The sequence below is a fragment of the Pongo abelii genome, chromosome 4, assembly GCF_028885655.2.
Source record: "Pongo abelii isolate AG06213 chromosome 4, NHGRI_mPonAbe1-v2.0_pri, whole genome shotgun sequence".
NCBI lineage: Eukaryota > Metazoa > Chordata > Mammalia > Primates > Hominidae > Pongo > Pongo abelii.
Window position 1 is genome coordinate 181,250,338 of NC_071989.2, and position 25,069 is coordinate 181,275,406.

The window sequence follows — 25,069 nt, forward strand, 5'->3', positions numbered from 1 at the left end:
TCAAGTGTACTGTACAGTGCATTAAGTAATTAATGCATTCACACTGCTGTGCTACCAGCACTGCCATCCATCCACAGAACTCTTTTCATCTTGCAAAACTGAAACTCTGTACCCATTAAATAACAACTACCCTTCCACCCTCCCCCAGCAACCACCATTATACTTCTGTCTCTAGGGACTGATGATTCCAGGTAGCTCATATCAGTGGAATCATACCGTGTTTGTCTTTTTGAGTCTGGCTGATGTCATTTAGCATGCTCATCCATTCAAGGTTCATGCTTGTATCAGGCGTCAACACTTCCTTCCTTTTAAAGGCTGAGTAATATTCCATTGTATGGATACACCACATTTTGCTTATCATTCACCTGTCAATGGACACTTGGGTTGCCAACCCTACATTACTTTGAGTCAGGCTCTAACTTTAAGCCCCCAAGCTGCAATCTGCTCCAGACTCAGAATGGATAAACACATCATGAGGGACGTGGATGGCCTAGTAGGGCACCTTTCCTGGTCACTGTCCACCCTTCCACCCTTCTGAGGGGTGACTAAAGGGCTCACCGATTTTTAAAATTAGACTTTAAGTAGCTCCTGCTCTGCAGCAAATCCTTAAGGACTGTTTCCAGAGCTGAATCAGGGAGTCCCAGAGACAGGAGCAGGCCCTTTCCTCCCTCACCTCCTGTTTCTAGTCCCCCTTCTTTTTCTGGTTCCGAGCAGTGAGTGGTCATTCTTCTGGCCTGGATGAGCTGCTGTCTGCTCCCCCCTCCCCATGGGCCTCTTTTTCCTCTGAAATCCTGCAGCCCTTGCAGTTGAAGCCACATAATGAAGGAGCTGATTATATGCTGGACTGTGGTGTGTCCTGGCTGCTTTGTGTGCAAATATCTTGCGGCTTCCCCCCAAGACTGCAATAACAGCACTCCTCGACCTTGGCTCAGCACTGGGTGGCTCCTGAAATGTGTTCATCTGTGTCACTTTATGTAACCCTGGGCTGGCCCATTTAAGAGATGGGGAAATGGAGGCTCTGTTGAGGTGGCTTGGTCTAGAGAGTCCAGGAAAAGCTGACTGCAAACCTCTACCTTAAATCCACAAAAGGCGGCAGGGTGGCAGCCGTTCCTCCTCCACCTTCCCTATGTGCCTAGACAGTGCTGGGGAGATCCTAGATAACATGAGGGAACAGCCCGGAGCTGGCCATGTGTCTCTGTTAGAGGAGAGCTGGGTGGGTGTGGGGCATGGCCCCTGGAGGTGGTCACTGTCTCTGCCTGGAGGGAGCCTCCCAGGATGGGCAGAGGCCCCAAATGGACCAGAAGGGGAAGGGACAACGAGGCCCATGGAAACCTCCTGATGATGCCAAGTTCTCTTCTGGTTTTGAGCTACGCCTAGGAAGTAAAAGCCAAACCAAACCCCTAAACCATAAAAGAAGTCAAGTTACTAATAAAAGTCAGGGCTGAATGTTTTGATGTTGGCCCATTTCATTTGGGATGGACTTGGCTACCAGTAAAAAATGACCTGGGGCTGAGAAACCATTCTGCTTCTGAAAGACTCCAGGATAGTCCTAAGTTCCGTCAGTAGTGACAAAGAACCACAGCTCCAGCAAACTCAGTCCTGTTCTGGAAGGGATCCTGGTGCTTTGGACAGATGTGGCTGATGCAGGCACGAGAGAGGAGAGCAAGTCCTGCTTGCAGAGGGTAACAATAAAGGTCAGACAGAACCATCTCCTGATTCTGGCCTCGTCACTTCCTGGCTGTGAGATTCTGGCCAAGTCTCACTGCCTCTCTGAGCCTCAGTCTACTCATCTGCAAAGCAGAGCTAAAGAACACCCATCTTGGAGGGCTGTGCTATAGAATAAGTGAGGAAGTGGTTGTATGGTTTCCATCATATATTAGCTGCTTGATGGACACTGGATAACCCTGTTGGCTCTCTATACTGCCCCAGGTACAAGAATGTAGTGTTTCCAAAGGCGATTTCAGAGGCAGCCAGATAATTATGTTAAATGACAATGCCTTGGCTAGGGAGAAGGTTCATGTTTTCTCAATTCTCTTTCAACTCTCTTTAATTTAAAAAAGAATGCCCCAGAGAAGTAACACTTGTCTAACTTGCTTCCTGAGAGCAGGACTGGCTCTGCAGAGCCTCTGGTAGGCAGGTAACAGCAGCTAGCCAGATTTAAAAACGTTCTCTGTTGTTGTTGTTGTTTTATTGTTTTTATTTTTTACTTTTATGGCAGGCACATGATACCCATTTGTTTTGTTTTGTTTGTTTGCTTGTTTTTGAGACAGGGTCTGGCTCTGTGGCCCAGGCTGCAGCGCAGGGTGGGATCTCAGCTCACTGCAGTCTCCACCTCCTGGGCTCGAGATCCTCCCATCTCAGCCTCCTGAATAGCTGGGGTTACAGGCGTGCACCACCATGCCTGGCTAATTTTTGTATTTTTAGTAGAAACAGGGCTTCGCCACGTTGCCCAGGCCAGTCTCAAACTCCTGGGCTCAAGCGATCCACCTGCCTCGGCCTTCCAAAGTGTTGGGATTACAGGCGTGAGCCACTGTGCCCAGCCAATACCAGTTTTATGTTATGGTTGTGATATAAAGTTTTCTCTAAGATATATTGTTTTCAGAAGTTCAAAAAGTCAGGAAGCCCTCTTAGCACAGTAGGCAGCAAGTCAGTCTCACAATCTGAAGAAGTTCAAAAAGTGAGTTGAAGAAAAATATGAATAATAATATAGGTGGGTGGTGTATGACAGAATTCCACAAGGGAAGTCTCAGGTGACTGGAGCCTGGTAAATACTACTGTTACGTTGCCCATAGTTTAAAATACTACAGCATGGGCACACACACTCACAAGTGTGTACGTTTGCATGTGTGTTCGATTTAAGCTACACCGTATGATGGTTAGTTACTACCTGAAGTTTCCTCATTGAGAATGAACACTGGTGCAAGTGAAAGACTCTAATCAGAAGTCCACACTTCAGAAAAGGCTGCTTCAGGGCTTTAGCTGTCTTCATTGTGGATCAATACCACAGCCTTTATTCATTAGCTTAACTGTTGTTAGAAAGAATTTTTTTTTCTACTGGTGAAATGCTCCTAGAAATATTCTCAGACACTCTGGCCCTTGCACAAACAGAACCTGGTGAGCCCAGTACTGTACACCCTTCAGAACGGGGCCCTGGGTCTAGGATTTAGGGTTCAGCCTCTTCTTGAGGATTTTACTGTCAGACCACGGTTAGGATGAGCTGATCCTGCCTCTAGAATGTGGTTGCATCTGCCTTGAGGAATCATTCATGCAAAGAAATGTCAGACAGACAACTGGGATTTCAAGGAGCTTCCAGAAAAACTTGAGTGGCTATTTATGAGGTGGCTTGATAATAAATGCTTGTATGTGTGACAGGATTCAGCTAAGTCATATTTTCATTGTGTCTTTTGATGAACAGAAGTTCTTAAATTTAATATATTCAAATAAACCAATCTTTTTGTGCTTGGTATCCTTTTTGTATCTTTAGAAATCCTATACCTAGAGATTATAAATATATTTTCCTAATGTTATCTCCTAAAACATTTTGTAATATTGCCTCTTACATTTATGTCTTTAATTTTCTTGGAAATGATTTCATGTGTGGTGTGAGGCAGGGGTTAGTTATCTTTTTTGTTTTTTTCCCATGTGGATACCCATTTATTGAGGAATGATCTGCAAGGCTGCCTTTGTCAGTATCACAGTGTCCATCCAAATACACATGGATCTGTTTCTGGGTTTTCTATTTGTTTCAAGTGTTTGTCTATCCTTGTGCTAATATTGCACTATGTTAATTACTGTAATTTTACAATAGATCTGGTACAGCAGAAAGTTTCTTCCATTGTAATATACACCTGGTAGCTAGCTTTGGGATATCATCTATAGCTCTCATCTATCTCTATCTATTAGAGACCTTCATTTTCTACTAAAATAAAGCCAGTTATGATAGATCAAATTGGCTTAAGTTGGTTCACAACAATGTCAGTAACAGATACCCAAATGTCATGTAACAGCCTATGTAGTCTATAAAAGAAAGGGATCATTTCATCAGTTCCCTTGAAGCTTGAGCCCAGGGAAAAAAAACTGGCCAAAAAACTCCAAATATCCGCTCTATTTATTATGTTTCATTAATGGCAGGGGGTAGTAACTTCCACGTGGCTCATTTAACATAAGCAGTTTCCTCCCTGTGGTTAGTCCAGGTGAATTCATTATCTCTGTACCATTTCAAGCATCAGGCTGCTGCTATCCTGTATTACTCTCGGATTTTAAATTTCCTTTTCAAAACCAAAAGTCCAGGAGTTGGTGAAGCCCTGGGTGCAAGGAAAGTCTGACTCTGGAGAGAAGTCAGGTGGGCTGGGGAAGAAGCAGAATAGGCTGATTTGGGCTGAGGGATAACAGATTCTGGGGAAGCTATGAACTGGAACTTCCTGGCTAGGCAAGGTGACCCTATAGTCCTTGCCAGCAGGGCCTGGACAAAAGAAGATCATCTCCAGAATTGGAATTTCAGGCTCTAGAGGTTTGGAAAGTGACAAGGAAGAGATGAACCTTCCTCTGAGGGCTGGGAGGCAACAGCAGCACTGATGGCTGCCCCTTAGGCCTGGCCCTTCCTTTGTCACGAGGTACTTAGGAGACAGAAGAGTTTGGGTTTATCTGGCTCTAAGAAACACACATTTGAATACCTTGGCCTTTTGCATTTTTACTTTTTTTTTTGAGACTGAGTCGCGCTCTGTCACCCAGGCTGGAGTGTAATGGCATGATCTTGGCTCACTGCAACCTCTGCCTCCTGGGTTCAAGCAATTCTCCTGCCTCAGCCTCCTGAGTAGCTGGGATTACAGGTGCCGACCACCACACCTGGATAATTTTTGTACTTTTAGTAGAGACGGGGTTTCACCACGTTGGTCAGGCTGGTCTCAAACTCCTGACCTCGTGATCTGCCTGCGTTGGCCTCCCAAAATGCTGGAATTACAGGCATAAGCCACCACACCCGGCCTTGCATTTTTACTTTCTTAGAGGCCGTAAGTGGTATGTGAGTGTGGAGGCGTAAAAGGCTTGAGTCCAACTCTCTAACCCTCAAACCTAAAATCTTATTGTAAGTAACTTTGCTGGGCCTCCACCTCCTCATCTATACGATGGGAATAATACAACTTACTCCTGCCTAGGAGTTTGAGACCAGCCTGGGCAACATGGTGAAACCCCATCTTCACAAAAAAAAAAAAAAAAAAAAAAAAAAAAAAAAAAAAAAAGGTATGTGCTGGTAGTTCTAGCTACTCAGGAGGCTGAGGTGGGAGGATCACTTGAGCCTAGGAGACTGAGGTTGCAGTGAACCAAGGTCACCCTACTGTACTCCAGCCTGGGAGACAGAGCAAGACCTTGTCTCAAAATAATAAAAATAAAGCCTACTTCTCAAAGTTGTTGGAGAGATAAGACAAGGTCCCAACTGACAAAGAGCAGACGCCAATCAGGAGAGGTTTTCTGACCTTCTTTGATGTCTCCTGCCAAGAGAGGGATCATCTGTCTGCACACTGCCCCCTTCTGTTTAACACTTTTTTTGTAGAGATGGGGGTCTCACTATGTTGCCCAGGCTGGTCTCAAACTCCTGGCCTGAAGCAGTCTTTCCACCTTAGCCTCCCAAAGTGCTGGGATTACAGGCATGAGCCACTGCGCCTGGACTAATACTTTTTAACAGATTTACTGTGGCATAAATTACATACCATAAAATTTACCCATTATAAGTGTACAATATCAATGATATTTGGCAAATTACAGAGTTGTGCAACAATCGCCACAATCTAGTTTCAAAACTTTTCCATCACTTCAAAAATGGCCCCCAACCTAATTTACAGTTCATCTTTGCTTCTTCTACCACCCCCAGGTCTGGGAAACCACTGATCTGCTTTTTGCCTCCATAAATTTTCCATTTCTGCAAATTTCATATAAACAGAATCATACAATATGTAGTTGTACACATCAGGCTTCTTTTACTTAGCATTATGCTTTGGAGATTCATCCAGCTTGTAGCATTTACCAGTGTTTCATTGCTTAATTTATTTATTTAGAGCTGGAGTCTCGCTCTGTCACCCAGGCTGGAGTGCAGTAGTGCTATCAAGGCTCATGGCAGCCTCCAACTCCTGGACTCAAGCAATCCTCCTGCCTCAGCCTTCTGTATCCTGGGAGTACAGGCTCAAGCCACTGTGGCATGTTCCCAGTGCCTTTTATTGCCAAATAAAAAGATATGTCTATTGTATGGATATTACGCACTTTGTGTATCCATGCACCAGCTGATGGACTTGTGGATCACTTCCAGTTGTTGGCTATTATGAATTAATGTTGCTATGAACATTGGCAGCCAAGTCTTTGTGTGGACATAAGTTTTCAATTCTCTTGAGTATATACCTAAGAGTGGTCATATGACAAGTTTAACTTTTGAGGAAACTGCCAAACTGTCTTTCAAAGTAGCTTCCCATCTTTTTGTGTGTGTGTGTGTGTGTGTGTGTGTGTGACAGAGTTTTGCCCTTGTTGCCCAGGATGGAGTGCAATGACACGATCTCGGCTCACCGCAATCTCCACTTCCCGGGTTCAAGCGATTCTCCTGCCTCAGCCTCCTGAGTAGCTGGGATTACAGGCATGCGCCACCTCACCTGGCTAATTTTGTATTTTTAGTAGAGGTGGGGTTTCTCCATGTTGGTCAGGCTGGTCTCGAACTCCTGACCTCAGGTGATCCGCCCGCCTCAGCCTCCCAAAGTACTGGGATTACAGCCGTGAGCCACCACGCCCGGCTTGTAGCTTCCTATCTTAAGGGCTCCAGTTACTCTATGTTCTCACCAACACTTGGTATTGTCCTGTCTTGTTGATTATAAGCAACTCTAGTGGCTGTGGAAGTATCTCGTTATGGTTTTATTTTGCAGTCCCATAATGACTAATGATATTGAGCATCTATTCATGTGTTTACTAGTCATTCCTATGTCTTCTTGGGTAAAATTTGTATTGAAGTGTTTAAAATCAGGTTGTCTTACTATTATTGAGTTCTTTGTGTATGTTCAATACAAATCCTTTATCAGATATATGATTAACAAATATTTTCTCCCAGTCCATGGCTTGCCATTTCTTTCTCTTTTTTTGAGATGGAGTCTCACTCTGTTGCCCAGGCTGGAGTGCAGTGGCGCGATCTTGGCTCACTGCAACCTCCACCTCCTGGATTCAAGCCATCCTCCCACTTCAGCCTCCCAAGTAGCTGGGATTACAAGCGTGCGCCATTACGCCCGGCTAGTTTTTGTATTTTTAGTAGAGATGAGGTTTCACCAAGTTGGCCAGGCTGGTCTCGAACCCTGGACCTCTGTCTGCCTTGAGATCTGTCTGCCTTGGCGCTCCAAAGTGCTGGAATTATAGGCGTGAGCCACTGGCCTGGCCATTTTGTTAATGGTACTTTTTGAGATACAGAAGTCTATAAGTCAATTTAATTAAATTCAATTTTTATCAGTTTTTCTTTAAAGGCTCACACTTTTGGGGTCATAGCTAAAAACTCTGCCCAACTCAAGGTCATGATGACTTTCTCCTGTGTTTTCATTTTTGTTTTTTGAGACAGTCTCGCTCTGTCGCCCAGGCTGGAGTGCAGTGGCGTGATCTCGGCTCACTGCAAGCTTCGCCTCCCGGGTTCACGCCATTCTCCTGCCTCAGCCTCCCGAGTAGCTGGGACTACAGGCGCCCGCCTCCACGCCTGGCTAATTTTTTGTATTTTTAGTAGAGACGGGGTTTCACCATGTTAGCCAGGATGGTCTCGATCTCCTGACCTCGTGATCCGCCCGCCTTGGCCTCCCCAAGTGCTGGGATTACAGGCATGAGCCACTGCGCCTGGCTCTCCTATGTTTTCTTCTAGAAGTTTTACAGTTTTAGCTCTTATATTTAGGGTTATGATCCACTTTGAGTTGATTTTCATGCATGGTATGAGATAAGGATCTAACTTCATTTTGAGATAAGGGTCTAACTTCATTTTTTTTTTTTTTTTGCATATGTATAGCTGTTATGGGCTATAGTGTTTTGCTCTCCACCCCCTATTCATATATTAAAGTCCTAACCCCCAAGCTCCTAGAATGTGAATATATTTGGAGACAGGATCTTTAAAGAGGTAATTTAAAGTAAAATGAAGTCACTAGGGATGTGCCTTAATCCAATATAACTGTCTTTAAAGGAAGAGGAGATTAGGACATAGAAAGGTACAGAAAAGACCTTGTAAAGACACAGGGAGAAGAGGCATCTCATCTATAAACCAATGAGAGAGGTTAGAAGGCCCTGCTTGCCTAGACTTCCAGCCTCCAGAACTGTGAGAAACTAAATGATGTTGTAAGCCACCCAGTTTGTGGTATTTTGCTATGCAGCCCCAGGAAACGAATGCAACAGGTGACTATCTCAACTGTGTGTTAAAAAGACTATCCTTTTCGGCCCGGCATGGTGGCTCATGCCTGTAATTCCAGCACTTTGGGAGGCCGAAGTGGGTGGATCACTTGAGGTCAGGAGTCTGAGACCAGCCTGGCCAACATATAGTGAAACCCTGTCTCTACTGAAAATACAAAAAAAAAAAATTAGCCAGGCATGGTGGTGGGTGCCTGTAATCCCAGCTACTCAGGAGGCTGAGGCAGGAGAATCCCTTGAACCCAGGAGGCAGAGGTTGTAGTGAGCCGAGATGGCGCCACGGCACTCCAGCCTGGGCAACAGAGCGAGATTCCATCTCAAAAAACAAACAAATAAACAAACAAACAAACAAACTATCCTTTTCCCAGTGAATTGTCTTGGCACCTTTGTGGAATATCAACTGGTCAAACATTTGTAAGATTTTATTTCTGGACTCTCAATGTTGTTCCGCTGATCTATATGCCTGTTTTGTCAGTACCCTACTAGCCTGATTACTGTACCTTGTAGGGAGTTTTGAAAATGGGTAATATGGCTCCTCTAACATTGTTCTTTTTCAAAAGTGTTTTGACTATTCTGGGTCCTTTATATTTCCACATACACTTGAGGATTGGCTTGTGAATTTCTACAAAAAAGCCTATAGAAAAGATTTTGACAGGGATTGTATTGAATATGTAGATTCACTCTGGGAGGCGTTCCATTTTAACAATATTGAGTCTTCCAATCCACAAGTATGGAATGTCTCTCCATGAATTTAGATCTTCTTTAATTTTCATTGAAATGTTTTGTATAAATCCTGCACTTCTTTTGTTAAATTTATTTCTAAGTATTTCATTCTTTTTGATGCTATTGAGAGTGGGACTGTTTTCCTAATTTCATTTCTGGATTATTTGTTTCTAGGATATAGAAATACAACTGCTTTCTGTATATTGAGCTTTTATCCTGATCTTACTAAACTCATTTATTTGTCCTAGCATTTTTTTGATGGATCTCTTATGATTTTCTGCATAGAGAATCATGTCATCTGTGAGTCAAGAGTCAATACTCTTTCCTTCCCAATCTGGATGCCTTTTCTTTCTTTTTTGTGTGCTTATACTGGCTAGTCCCCTAGTAAAATGTAGAACAGACATGTAAGGGTAAACATACTTGCTTTGTTCCTGATCTGAGGGGGAGATTGTTCACTGCTCCATTTAAGAAACATTTCTTGCTATTCCTACCCCTCTCCCATCAGAATCGCTAGTGATTTTAACTTGGAGAAACAAATACCAAAGAAAAGCTGCTAAACAAAATAAAAACATGCTCCTTTCCTGACTATAGCCTCAAGTCAAATGAAATATAACCAAAAGGCAGGTCTCTTGCTGTTTAGGACGTTCAAGGGACAGGAAGCCACTGCACCATCAAACAACAGGGGTTGGCTAAATAACTTTGGAAGCACGAATGTATAATGGAATACTATGTGGTCATTAAAAGTAGGCTTAAGAGGATTTTTTTTTTGAGACAGAGTCTCGCTCTGTTGCCCAGGTGGGAGTGTAGTGGTGCCATCTCAGCTCACTGCAACCTCCACCTCCCAGGTTCAAGCGATTCTCCTGCCTCAGCCTCCCGAGTAGCTGGGACTACAGGTGTGTCCCACCACACCTGGCTAATTTTTGTATTTTTAGTACAGATGGGGTTTCAACATGTTTGGCCAGGCTGGTCTCGAACTCCTGACTTCAAGTGATCCACCTGCCTTGGCCTCCCAAAATGCTGGGATTATAGGCGTGAGCCACTGTACCCAGTCAAGAGGATGTTTTAATAGTAGGGAAATTCTCACATAATAATTACGGCAAAAGAGAAAGGGCAACAAAATAACACATACAGAATGGTCTCAACATCATTAAGAAATGCACATAAAGAAAAGGTGGAAAGGAAATATGTAAAACCCTTAATAACTGTTGCCTCTAAGTTGAATGATAATGAATGATTTTCCCCCTAATTTCTTTACATTCCTTTGAATTGCATAAATTTTTATCGTTGAGCATCTTGTAGCCAGAAAAAGAAAAGAAAACAGAATATACCTACAGGCAAGACTGCGTGGGCATTTCTCCGCCTTACCTTACAGTATTCATCAATTGGTATCAGGCGTTTGACAGCCACGTCCCGGATGTGGCTTCGTCTGAAGAGAATCTTACCTGCAGAAGATGAGAGCAAAGACAGTGTTGTCAGGGAACAGGGACAAGCTCTCAGCAACCTGAGAGGGTGTGGACATGGCTGTTCCTAGGGTAGGTCTGAGTGGTGCCAAAATTCCTGGCTGCGATCAAGGTACCCCTGCTGGACTTCCGTGGGGCTTGGATACGCCCATGTGAGGTCCCCTATACCCTGTTCACAGCTTTAACACAAGGGCTTGGGGGAATGGGACCCATGGAATAAGTTTTGGTGAGATAAAGGAGGCTGGAAACAACTGTGGAAGGAAGCCACTCCTACCTGATGAAGAAAGAAGGTTGGACCCGAGCGTGTGAGGTCCTGTCCAACTCCAGGATTCTGGCTGGGTGAACAGTACAGTGGACAAGCAGACATGCCCTCAGCAATAGTTCAGTTTCCTCCCTTTTCCTCATTTACCTCTGTCTTTTCCTCATGTTCCCTAAACCCCCATGCTCTACCATTCTGAGCCCTCCCCTCTGCCTGGACACCTCCCCATGCAACCCCACCACCATCCCTCATAGGGGTTAAGAGTTCCTGGCTCTTTCTGACTGCACACATTATTTATTTTTACAGCACTTCTTCTGTCTTACCAGTCATGTGCTCTGCACAAATAGGAACTGACTGCATCTCAGTCCATTTTGTGACACTAATGTTTGATAAATATATGAATGTGGCTTCCACCTGCAAAGATGACAAATCCTTCCAGTTCCTTCCCCAATTAGTGTTCATAAGAGAAGGGTTTTGAGTTCTCCTATTTCACCAAATATTAACTGAGAGTCCATGACCTGCTTCACGACATCCGAAACTTTGGGCCATGGGGCTATGAACCACCAATATGACACATGGGTAGAGAATGTGGGTCACAGAAAAACATGGGTATATACATGATGCCACTGAAGATCTCTGGAAATATCCAAGACACTGAAATGTCACGGGCGATGCCTGTTTAAAGCAAATCAGTGGGTTCTCAGAGAGTTTAGACAGGATATCCTCTCTTGGGGAGATGGTGGTGAAGCATATGCACTAAAGGTTAAGACCACATGACTCACCATTCTGGATCTACCACACAGTCAGGGGTGAGGGAAATCAGAAATAAGACATAAAGGAGGGCCAAAGACACAGGGCATGGAGATAAGCACCTCTACCAAGCTCGTGCAGAGCAACCAGGGGGTATCCATGGGTAGGTCAAGGGGAAGGCACGGGAGGACCAAAGCTGCTCCAGAGAGCAGAGCATGGAGACCTACTAAGAGCTCTCTCTATTTCTGGACCTAGGAGGTTGGTTAAAAAGAGGAATTTGGGTCAAGAGCCTGGCAAGGTGAAGAGAGATTACTATTGATCGAAGACGGTTTCTGGTGACATGGCTGTCTCCACAGATCAAGCTCGGGCAGGCAGGGATAGGATGGCATAGAAAAGTCTAATAAGAGTCGGGCGTAGTGACTCATGCCTGTAATCCCAGCACTTTGGGAGGCCGAGGTGGGTGGATCACTTGAGGTCAGCAGTTTGAGACCAACCTGGCCAACATGGCAAAACCCTGTCTCTACTAAAAATAAAAAAAAATAAAAAATAAAAAATTCAGCCAGGTGTGGTAGCATGTGCCTGTAGTCCCAGCTACTCAGGAGGCTAAGGCAGGAGAATCACTTGCATCTGGGAGGCAGAGGATGCAGTGATCCAAGATCACACCACAGCACTCCAGCCTGGGTGACAGAGTAAGTGAGACTCTGTCTCAAAAAAAAAAAAAAAAAGAGGCTAGTATAGTAGAATTTTCATATGACAGAACTGGAAGGAATGTTGAAAAACAACCCTACTGACTTTTAAAGATTTGCAATGCAAAGTGGTAAAGGAGATTTGCACCCTAAAAGACCATGTGGCTAATCCAACATTTTAAACAACTGGACAACTTGCTCTGGTGCAAAAGGACACTATTTGGAAACTAGGTAGACAAGGTAAACTTAAAAAAAGAGAGAAAGCCTTTTTTTTTTTTTTGCTGATTTTCACCAGCTAAAAAAATATCTAGGCTGGGTGTGATGGCTCATACCTGTAATCCCCACACTTTGGGAAGTCGAGGCAGGTGGATCACCTGAGGTCAGGAATTTGAGACCAGCCTGGCCAACGTGGTAAAACCCCATCTCTACTAAAAATACAAAAATTAGCTGGTGGCGCATGCCTGTAATCCCAGCTACTCGGGAGACTGAGGCAGGAGAATCGCTTGAACCCAGGAGATGGAGGTCGCCATTGCACTCCAGCCTGGATGACAAGAGCAAAACTCTGTCTCAAAAAAAAAAAAAGAAAGAAATGTAGATGAATACGTATCACAAAGTATCACATGGGAGATAACCTTTAGGTCTGGCTGCCTGAGAGCCAGACGGAACAGAGCTATATTTCTCTTGTTTCAAAAGCAAATAGGAGAAATATCGCTGAATTCTTTCTCTCAGCAAGGAACAGCCCTGAGAAAGTGAATGCATTCCTAGGGGGAGGTCTCTGAAATGGCCACTCTGGGAACATCTGTCTTTTATGCTTGCCGATAAGGGATGAAATAAGCCCCAGTCTCCTGTAGCGCTCCCAGGCCTATTAGGACGAGGAAATTCCCGCCTAATAAATTTTGGTCAGACCGTTGTCTGCTCTCAAACCCTGTCTCCTGATAAGATGTTATCAATGACAATGCGTGCCCGAAACTTCATTAGCAATTTTAATTTCGCCCCGGTCCTGTGATCTCGCCCTGCCTCCATTTGCCTTGTGATATTTTATTACCTTGTGAAGCAAGTGATCTCTGTGACCCGCACCCTATTCATACACTCCCTCCCCTTTTCAAAATCACTAATAAAAACTTGTTGGTTTTGCGGCTTGGGGGGCATCACGGAACCTGCCGACATGTGATGTCTCCCCTGGACACCCAGCTTTAAAATTTCTCTCTTTTGTACTCTTTCCCTTTATTTCTCAGACCGGCCGACACTTAGGGAAATAGAAAAGAACTTATGTGAAATAACATTGAATTATTGGGGGTGGGTTCCCCTGATATCTGGCGCCCAACGTGGTCTTTCTTTTTTCCTAAGTGCATGTGGGAACTCGATTCCCTTTGGTAGAGATTTAGTGGCACAATGCGGGGCTGAAATTAATATTCCACATAACTCTTATAGTGCTCCCAGTCAGCATATGATGGAAAACATGGGGTTTGTTCCTAGGCTTGGTCTCAGTCCAAAGCATGAAAGGATTACTAAACCCCTCCCAGTTACTGTAAAAGAAAACAGGGTGGGTTTAGGTTATCCTTTTTAGTGATGGCCGCTGCCACACCTCCTGATCCTATCCCTTTACAATGGAAATCTGACACACCTGTTTGGATTCAGCAGTGGCCGCTCTCTAAAGAAAAACTGGAGGCTTTAACTCACTTGGTTTCTGAACAGTTATAACTTGGAAATGTGGAACCTTTTCTTTCCTCTTGGAATTCTCCTGTGTTTCTAGTAAAAAAGAAATCAGGCAAGTGGCGGATAGTAACCGATTTAAGGGCCATTAACACTGTAATTAAACCTATGGGGGCCGTAGAACCCAGCATGCCTGCCCCTGCTTTAATACCTAAAAATTGGCCTCTCATAGTTATTGATCTTCAAGATTGTTTTTTTATATTCCTTTATATAAATCGGATTGTGAAAAATTTGCTTTTACTGTACCATCTATCAATAATCAGGAGCCTGCAGCTCATTATCAATGGAAAGTACTTCCTCAGGGAATGCTAAATAGCCCTACAATCTGCCAGCTTTATGTTGGGCCAGTGCTTTCACCAGTTCGAGCCCAATTTCCCCAGGCCTATATTCTTCATTATATTGATGATATTTTGATTGCTGCCGCCACTGATAAAGAATTAATTGACTGTTATCAAAGTTTGAGCTGCCGTGTTACAGAGGCTGGATTACACATTGCTCAGGATAAAATTCAACAGACCACTCCTGTTCAATATTTAGGAATGGTGGTCGATAATGTATTCAACCTTAAAAAGTTCAATTTAGGAAAGATTCTTTGAAAACTTTAAATGACTTCCAAAAACTTTTGGGTAACATTAATTATTTAAGACCTACTTTAGGTATTCTGACCTATGCACTGTCTAACTTGTTTTCTACGCCACGGGGAGATTCCAATCTCCACAGTCCCAGGCCTTTGACCCCTGAGGCTTCACTAGAACTGGAATTCGTAGAGGAAAGAATCCAGACAACCTAGTTATCTAGAGTACAGCCGTTTCAGCCTTTTCAGCTTCTGGTTTTTGCTTCATTACACTCCCCTACTCGACTAATAGTTCAACATAATGATTTAGTGAAGTGGTGTTTTCTTCCTCATTCTGTGTCGAAAACTTTGTCTGTTTATCTAGATCAAATGGCCACCTTAATTGGACAGGCTCGGTGTAGAATACTTAAAATTTCCAGATTTGATCCAAATTTAATTGAAGTTCCTTTAAATCGGTTTGAAGTTCAAGCCACCTTTCAACATTCTGTACTGTGGCAAATTCACTCGGCTGATTTTATTGGCATTATTGACAATCATTATCCAAAGAACAAATTGTTTGATTTTATAAACATGACGTCTTGGGTGGTCCCTCGATTAACCAAAGATCAGCCCATTCTTGAGGCCATTACAGTGTTCACCGATGGCTCCAGCAATGTAAATGTTGGTTATGTAGGTCCTAAAAACAAGCTTATTTCTACCCCTTATACCTCTGCTCAAAAGGCAGAGTTAATTGCTATAATTACTGCCTTACAGGGTTTTCCCAAACCTTTAAATATTGTCTCTTATTCTACTTAACGTGGGAAAGAGGGTATGCTTGTGTTTCACCAGGAGATCATCAAAAGAAAACCACAGGGAAAAGGCGTCCGTGTCAGAGACTGCCCTCAGACATGGTGAGATCTGTGCCAAGGTGAGATCTTCCTTAGAAGCTGGCACACCAAATCACAATGGGTCTGATTCAATCCTCCTTGATGGCAATGGAGACCCATCTAACTAATCCCACTTCTCCTGATTGCCTTTCTTTTTCTCCTTACAAACCTAAAAATCTCACCATTTCTATTAGCCTGACAATAACATCCCTCTGTTCTTCTCTTCCTCCTTCAGCACTCAATCTCGCTTACACTGGGTTTTATTTAATTATTCTCCTCCTTATACTTTCTGTCTCACCAGTTTCCTCTCACACTGATTTACCTGCTACACAAAATTATTCTTATTGGGCTTATGTGCCTTTTCCTCCACTTATTCGACCTCTCACCTGGATAGATGTTCCTGCAGAAATCTATATTAATGATAGTGTGTGGATGCCTGGAGCTACAGATGACTGTTGCCCTGCTCAACCAGGAGAAGACACTGCATTTAATGTTACCATGGGTTATAAATACCCCACTCTGTGCCTCGGACATGCATCTGGTTGCATCCATCTAGAAACTCAAGTCTCGGCTGCTTATCTTCCAGACAGATCAGCTACAGAGGAACTGGAACATTTGGTCTCTGGCCTCTCCCTTTCTCTTTTAAAACAAATGAAAGGGGGAGTAATGGGAGATACCCCATACTTTCAATATAAACCTGCAGGAAAACCATGCCCTGAAAATTTTGAAGGCCTATCTAAAACTTTAATTTGGGAAGACTGTGTTAACTCACATGCAGTAATATTTAAAAAATGACTCATATGGTTTAGTAATAGACTGGGCACCAAAGGGCTATTTAAAAAACAATTGCTCCTCTGGCAGAAGGGAATGCCTGGAGGCTTTTTATTTTATTTCTTATCGGGAGAATGAGAATCATCATTCTACTTTGCATAGGAGGTTCAGCTCGTTCTTTCCCTTAAAATAGGAAGATAAAGGCATTACCCCCCTGAGGCCTCATATGATACTCCCCATTCTGAGCCCAGAACACCCAGAACTTTGGAAATTGGCATTGCCATGTCTGGACTGCAAGTATGGGAAGGGAAAACTATTCTGTCTGTTGTCCCCACTACCGTCCCCCTCTCTCAGTATCACCGTAGATCCAGACATTCTGCTTTACTTACTTCCAACCTGACTGTTCCCACACAGAGTTGTGTTAAGCCTCCTTACATGCTGTTAGTAGGAAATATCAAAATTTGGACGAACAATCCAACTGTCCAATGCATTAATTGTCATTTATACACTTGTATTAACTCCCATTTTGACTCCAGGAAAAGTGTAATGTTGGTTCGGGCTCGAGAAGGAATCTGGATTCCGGTAACTTTGCCCAGACCCTGGGAATCCTCCCCCTCAATACATTTAATTAATGAAGTGTTACAGCAAATTCTAAAAAGATCTAAGAGATTTGTTTTCACTTTAAGCGCTGTGATCATAGGCCTAATTACAGTCACTGCACTGGCCACCACTGCTGGAATGGCGTTACATCAATCTACTCAAACGGCTCATTTTGTTAATGATTGGCAAGCCAATTCCACCCAAATGTGGAATTCTCAACAAGGCATTGATCAAAAATTGGCTAATCAAAATTAATGATTTAAGACAGTCTGTTATTTGACTTGGAGATCGGGTGGTGAAGTCTCGAACACTGCATTCAAATGCAGTGCGATTGGAATACTTCGGATTTCTGTATCACCCCGTATTCCTACAATGAGACTGATCATTCATGGGAAATGGTCAAAGACACCTTCCAGGTAGGGAAGATAATTTATCATTGGACATAACTAAATTAAAGAAACAAATTTTTGAAGCCTCTCAAGCTCATTTATCCATTGTGCCTGGAGCTGAGGTGTTAGATCAGGTAGCAGAAAATCTTTCTGGATTAAACCCCACGACTTGGATTAAGTCTATTGGGGGCTCCACTGTAGTAAATTTTAGAATTATGTTTCTCTGTTTAATCGGCTTATCTTTAGTGTGCCGGACCAGTCAAAGAATCCTGCGTCAAAATTGAGGGAACGAACAAGCCTTCATCACCATGGCACATTTATATAAAAAGAAAAGGAGAGATGTTGCGGGAAGTCAGGGACCCCGAACGGAGGGACCAGCTGAAGCCGCGGCAGAAGAACATAAATTGTGAAGATTTCATGGACATTTATTAGTTCCCCAAATTAATACTTTTATAATTTCTTACGCCTGTCTTTACTGCAATCTCTGAACATATAGAACAAATGTCCATGAAGATTTCACGGACATTTATCACTTCCCCAATCAATATTCTTCTGATTTCCTATGCCTGTCTTTACTTTAATCTCTTAATCCTGTCATCTTCATAAGCTGAGGATGAATGTCGCCTCAGGACCCTGTGATGATTGCATTAACGGCACAAATTGTTTAAACAATATGAAATCTGGGCACCTTGAAAAAAGAACAGGATAACAGTGATGTTCAGGGAACAAGGGAGATAACCATTAGGTCTGGCTGCCTGAGAGCCGGGCGTAACAGAGCCATATTTCTCTTCTTTCAAAAGCAAATAGGAGAAATATTGCTGAATTCTTTTTTTCAGCAAGGAACAGCCCTGAGAAAGAGAATGCGTTCCTAGGGGGAGGTCTCTGAAATGGCCGCTCTGGGAATGTCTTGTCTTTTACGCTTGCAGATAAGGGATGAAATAAGCCCCGGTCTCCTGTAGCGCTCCCAGGCTTATTAGGATAAGGAAATTCCTGCCTCATAAATTTTGGTCAGACCGTTGTCGGCTCTCAAACCCTGTCTCCTGATAAGATGTTATCAATGACAACAGATGCCCGAAACTTCATTAGCAACTTTAATTTTGCCCCGGTCCTGTGATCTCGCCCTGCCTCCATTTGCCTTGTGATATTTTATTACCTTGTGAAGCAAGTGACCTCTGTGACCCGCACCCTATTCGTACACTCCCTCCCCTTTTGAAAATCACTAATAAAAACTTGCTGGTTTTGCGGCTTGCGGGGCATCACGGAACTGCTGACATGTGATGTCTCCCCCAGATACCAGCTTTAAAATTTCTCTCTTTTGTACTCTTTCCCTTTATTTCTCAGACCAGCCGAAACTTAGGGAAAATAGAAAAGGACCCACGTTGAATTACTGGGGGTGGGTTCCCCCAATAGGGGGAATTTTGGGGAATGCATTTACCTCCTGGAGCCTCAGTCTCCTCATCTGTGAAATGGGATAGTAGCCCCTAGCTCTTAGAAGCCGTCTCCATGACACCCAGCACAGGGGTGGTCCTTAGTGGGTGCTTGCAAAGGGGCAGTTACTTTAGACTTTAGATGATTCATGCACTCTGCAATTCAGAGCGCACGTTCTTTCCTCAACTCCCAGCTTTCTTAAACCTGCCTCCAGTGGGCCAATTTGTCATTTACCCACAGCAGAGCCCGAGTTGTGGCTCAGGCCCTGGACGTGGGGCAGAACTGTGAGGCCAGCGGTAGGCATGGAAGCCAGCACCTCCTTGGCCAGGGCCTCCCTGGTGAGGTGCCATGGGCAGCGACCCTGGCCTGTGCCTGACGTGAGGTGTTTCTGTGTGCATCTCAGGGAAGGAGGGTGAGCCAGCTGCCTTCCTGGAGGGGAAAGGGTGTTCAGAGGCGAGCACAGCCTTTGGTGGGAACGGTCGGCTTTTGTTTTCCACTGTGGAGGAAGGCCAGACTGTAATTCCTATTTTTCAGGCAGCATCCTCTGCCAAGTTGGCTTCCCCAGCTCCTGCTGGGATGGAAAACTGTGCAGGCTGCTCTCCCCTCCCCCGCCTTTGTGCTAACATGAGACTTGCTTTTGTTCTGCTGACGCGGCAGTCTTGGCAGAAAACTGACCCCTAGGAGAGGGGGCGCTTCTCTTGTGCTTCCCTGCCTTGGCCTCACCCTCAGCCTCGAGGAAAAGCTAAGAGGTGGCTCAGAAGGGGTGGTCCAGGGTCCTGGGGCCCAGCAGGACCTCTCCAAGCCACAAGTGGGTGCCTTGAGAAGGGACCAAGTCCCTGGGAACAGCATTTTCATTAATTCTTTGGTGGAGATGGATTACGTAACCATGAAAGCTTTTAAGAGCTTGGGAGAGGGTCGGCTCAAGTTCTTCTCTGTCTTGGGTAGTTTTCCAGAGCTGGGTTTGCCTTTTATCCAGTAAAGAGTTAGAACTCACTGCCTTCCTTTCCTTTCTTGTTGTAAAAAACCTACATCTGGAGTCCAGCTTACCTTGAATATCCAGAATGGTCATTTAAGGAGGACTCTAACATGTAAAACCAAGAGATTCCAAAGGCATGTCCCAGGACCCTGTTTCTGCCTTTACCAAGAATCTACTATGTGCCAGGAACTGGACCTTGTGAAGCAGGGGTCACTGTCCCGTTTTTTAACAGATGTGGAAACTGAGGCTCAGAGGGGGATGTCGCTTGCTTGAGGTCACAGGCTAGTCTGTTTGACTCTGAAGCACACGCTTTGGAGCATTGACATTTGGCTGCCGCAGCTGGCCAGCAGGGTTTTCTCCAGCAGGAAAGAAAATTCCAGCATGGTTGTACACTTTGCCAGTGGAGGAACTACAAATGTTAGCTTTTTTTAGGTAAAGGATTCTCCCAGTGGAGGAGGCCTGGCAAACACATGTGCCCTGTCTCTAAACCCATTCAGTGACAGTAATACCTGAAGAACCCACTATGTTCTAGACTAGGGGGTTGGGAGACTAGCACTTGTGTGACCCAGGGAGTCCTCCCCATCTCTAGACCTGTTCCCTTCGCTGAAAAAAGATACATTTTTTTTTTTTAATTTTTGAGATAGAGTTTCGCTCCTTCACCCAGGCTGAAGTGGCGCGATCTCGGCTCACTGCAACCTCCACTCCCTGGGTTCAAGCCTCAGCCTCCCAAGTAGCTGGGATTACAGGTGCCTGCCATCACGCCCAGCTAATTTTTACATTTTTAGTAGAGAAGGGGTTTTGCCATGTTGGCCAGCCTGGTCTCAAACTCCTAACCTCAGATGATCCACTCACCTTGGCTTCCCAAAGTGCTAGGATTACAGGCATGAGCCACCATGCCTGGCCTGGAAAAAGGATCTAAAGGGCCCGTCCAGCTCTAAATATCTGTGACTTAGGGTGATTGTCAGATTGCTGATTTTCAGTACATAAAAACCATCATAGTAAGTGCTTGATGGCTGTTAGCGATCTGCCAGGCATTTACAGAATCATCATAACAACTTCATCATTTTAGTACCATTATTATCTCCAATTTGCAAATGAAGTCATCTACCCAAGGTGACAGAGTTGGTGAGGGGGGCATGCTGGGATTGGAACCCAGGTTGTCTGACTCCAGGCACGAATTTTGGAGCCAGCCATACCTGTGTCTGAATTCCAGTTCTGCCATCTGTGCAAGCGCCTATAGGTTCCCTGAGCCTCAGTTTTCCTCATCCGTGAAATGGGTGCAGTAATGCCTATGCCGCAGGGCTGCTCTGAGGAGCAAACGAGGTAATGAAAGTAAAGCACTGAGTGACTGGCCCACAGTAGTGAGCTATTATTATACTTGAAGCAGTAACACTGGTTTGGGTAACCCCTCTCTTTGAGCTGAAGCCATGATAGTATTCTTTGGTAAGAATTTGGGGGGATGGAGACTGACTGCCTTGGGAACAGAGACTAGGCATAATTGCATTAAACGCTGCACAGCAGCTGGTGTGCTGCCTGGTAGCCATGTGAGGTAGGTTCATAAACTTTCTAAAATATCCCCCAAGGATGTGCCGCCCTAATCCCCAAAGCTTGTATATGTGACGAGCTATTATATGCCTTCCGTTCACTTTAGAAGCGGGAGATTATCCTGGATTAGTCAGGTAATAATTGTATGAGTCCTTAAAAGCAGACAGCTTTCCCTGACTGGTGGCAGAAGGCAAAGTCAGAGGGATCTGAAACCCTAGTCAGGTTTGCTGCCCCACTGTTGGCTGGGAGATGGAGAGGGCTCCTGTGATGAGGGATGTGGGAAGCTTTTAGAGGCTGAGAGGGTGACAGCCAGCAAGGAAACAGATCTTGGTCCTATAGCTGTGACGAACTGAACTCTGCCAACAATCTATGTGGAGGCTGGAAGTAGACTTTTCTGTAGGTCCTCCAGATAAGAGCTTGGCTCAGCTGACATCTTGACTTCAGCCTCATGAGACCTTGAGGAGAACCCAGTTGGGCCAAAAACCCTGCCTGGATTTTTGGCCCACAGATCTGTGAGGTAATACATGGGTGTTTTAAGTTATTAAATTGGTGGTAATTTGTTATGCAAGAATAGAAAACGAATACCATAGTTATAGAAACAGAAAGCACTCACTAGAGGAACTCTCTGAGCTCGAATTATTCCCATTTTAGAGATGGGAGAAACTGAGGATCCCAGAGGTGAAGGGTCTTCTTAAGGTCATTCATCAGCTAGTAAATGGTGTAGCATCTAATGCCGAAACCCAAGTACTTAGTCATTAACCCACTTATGCCTAGTGTTTCATTATTGGAACGCTAAGCCTGTGGGAGTTATTTATATATTACTGCTCAAGGTCACTGCCAAAGTCTGATTTTTCACTCATGTAAAAATACAAAAAATTGCAACCTCCGGCATAAATGGGTTAATTTCTATAAATGGCTGAGATTCTGGTCAGTGGGATGGTGTCCCCTGATAAAGGAAGACAAGCTGATAAACTGTCCCAAGGGCTCTGGGAACTGTACCAGAGCCCCCAGTGTCCCAGTGTGAGAGCACCCATCTCACCTACCTGGCAGAAAAGGGATGATCCGCTGCTTGGGGTCCTTCTGTCCTCCTTCCATGGGAAATTTGTCCAACATCTGCATCTAAGTGGGGGGCGAATACCAAAAACAAAAACCTTTCATAATGCAATAAACACCATCTAGGACATTTTAAAGGAATTATGTGAAATATGTGATGTGATATACTAAAAGTTCACTGCATTCAGCTTTCCAGAAACCCAAACTAATGGGAAAGGCAATTTTAGTTGGACCTAGAAACCCCAAGAAAACAATGTGTATATCCACAGCTGCCAGATTTGTGAAGGTTCAGAGTTAGAAGAGACCATTCCCGGCTTTCCTGAGGTTCTCCATCCACAGGATCTGAAACGTGAACAATACTCTCAGGGCCACCAGGATTTCATGGACAGAAGGTCATCCTGCTCCTAAGAATTTCTGGGTTGAGGTAAGGAATAGATCACTAGCATCCAATCAAAGTGGTTCGGTTCATGCTTATGAGAGCACTATATTCCCCTGACCCAGGAAGAATTCTCCTGGTCGGCTCAACAGATAGCTTTGGGCCTGGCTCTGTGCTAGAGGAACGGGGTACAGCGAGGAAAAGATTCATAATCTAGAGAGGGGACTGAGAAGAGAACTGATCATTAAAAGGTGGTGTAAAGAGAGGGAGGTGTAGGCTGCTGTGGGGGTAGAGGTGCAAGAGGGCAGAGTCCCCAAAACAAAAACCTTTCATAGCACCATAAACGTATCTCTGAACGCTTCAGGGACTTCATGTGAAATATCAGATTTGACATACAAAATCACGAGGATCTGCTTCTTACCCCCCATGTGGTCTTAGGAAAGTGACAAAACCTTTTAGGACCTCATCTTTAAGTCTGCCATAAGGACACCGACTTGCAGCATTATTTTATGGATTAAAGCTGGGCTGTGGAAGTCATTAACGCCGTTGTCAAATATTTCTGGTTCTTCTTCTGAACACCTGGTAGATTTGTACTTTCCCCAGTCCCTTGAAGTAGGATGTGGCGATTCCATGTGAGCTGGAGGCGTGTGTCACTTCAGGGTGGAAGACGATGACTGGTGGATGCTTTCCCACTAGCTATTTCCCTCTTCCATGGGGATTGGCCACTCTCCAGAGCCTGGCTTCTCTGCTGGCCGCGGTCATGGGTTGAGGTCCAAAGACCCCAGTGACCTCTGCTGGACATGTGGCCTGAGTGAGCTATGACAAGATGCTCTTGTTGTATGGTGAGGTTATCTGCGTGAGCAGCATCTTAACCTACCCTGTTTAGTACGCGGGTCAAGGAATCAAAGCAGATGGGGAGGGAGAAAGTCCCAAGCCTCGTGGAGTAATGGCTGGAATGTGAAAAGCCTGCCCACGGGAAAGTCACTCTGGCACTTAAGATCTGTCCCTGTCATGGAATGAAAGAAACTTTGAAAAGTCCGGGAGAAATACACACAGCTATTATGTAGGCATTTGGGGAGGGAGGGGAGGACCTGAAGTGGGAGAGAAGAGAGATACGTATATTAAACACCTACTATCTGCCAGACATGGGCTAGATTCTTCAGAAACATTCCCTCGTTAAATCCACGATCATTGCTTTAAGGTGGACATGACTGTCCAGGAAACTGAAGGCCTGTAGCCAACAAAGCGGAGGGGCCAGAGACTGAAGACCACTTGCTTCTTTATCATCAAATCACCCCGCCTCTGAAATGCTACAAAGACAATTTAAAAAGCCAGGGCTGCTTTTCCAGGCTGGAGCTCCCGGCCTCTTTGGTGCTGTTCTACACGATGCCCTGGGCAGGTGAGTCAGCCTCAGCTTGGCTGCGCATCCTGGAAGCTGCTGGGATGCACGGCCTTGCCCCGGAAGTCTTTAAACTTTTAAACTGTGGGGTTTTTTTTTTTTCCTTCTCTCTTTTTTCCCTTGGTCGCTAGCTACAGGTTTATTAATCTTTATCGTTTCAAAGAACTTGCTTTTAGTTTCACTGATTTTCTTTATTCTTTTTCTGTTCTCAATTTCTTTTCTTTTTTGAGACAGGGTCTTGCTCTGTCACCCAGGCTGGAGTGCGGTGGCAGAATCATGGCTCACTGCAGCCTCAATCTCCCCGGGCTCAGGTGATCCTCCCATCTCAGCCTCCAGAGTAGCTGGGACTATAGGCGTGTGCCACCATGCTCAGCTAATTTTTTTTGTATTTTGTACAGATGGCTTTTGCCATGTTGCTCAGGCTGTCAATTTCTTATCTTAATTATTGCCTTTCTTTTGGGTGCTTTGGGTTATCACTTTTTTTTTTTTTTTTTTTTTGAGATGGAGTTTCGCTCTTGTTGCCTAGGCTGGGGTGCAATGGCGTGGTCTTGGTTCACTGCAACCTCCGCCTTCCCGGTTCAAGCAATTCTCCTGCCTCAGCCTCCCAAGTGGCTGGGATTACAGGCGCCTGCCTAACTTTATTTTTAGTAGAGACGGGGTTTTACCATGTTGGCCAGGCTGGTCTCGAACTCCTAATCTCAAGTGATCTGCCTGCCTCGGCCTCTCAAAGTGCTGGGATTACAGACGTGAACCACCGCGCCTGGACTGGGTTTTCACTTTCTAGTTTCTTTTAATTTTTAAAATTTCTAAAATTTAATTTTTAATTGACACATAATAATTGTATATATTGATGGGGTACATTAGTAATGTTATGATTCACATAATATATAGTGATCAGATCAGCATATTTACATATCCGTCATCTCAAACATGTATCATTTATTTGTGTTAGAAAGAGTCAATGTTTTCTCCAGCTATCTGAAACTATATAATACACTATTGTTAACTATAGTCATCCCACAGTACTATAAAACACTAGAACTGGCCAGGCGCAGTGGCTCACACCTGTAACCTCAGCACTTTGAGAGGCCAAGGTGGGTG

The 25,069-nt window shown here is 44.5% G+C and overlaps 1 protein-coding gene across 3 annotated transcripts in view; it reads right to left on the minus strand.

The window, feature by feature from the left end:
• Nucleotides 1–25,069, minus strand: part of SH3PXD2B (SH3 and PX domains 2B) — a 129,539-nt gene that overhangs the window by 58,963 nt on the left and 45,507 nt on the right. For all 3 annotated transcript variants that reach the window (XM_054556237.2, XM_002816199.6, XM_063724397.1), the window contains exons 3-4: nucleotides 22,184–22,259; nucleotides 10,489–10,565 (exon numbers count right to left, since the gene is read on the minus strand). In XM_054556237.2, the coding sequence (XP_054412212.1) occupies nucleotides 10,489–10,565; nucleotides 22,184–22,259 (153 nt within the window). The remainder of the gene's footprint in view (nucleotides 1–10,488; nucleotides 10,566–22,183; nucleotides 22,260–25,069) is intronic.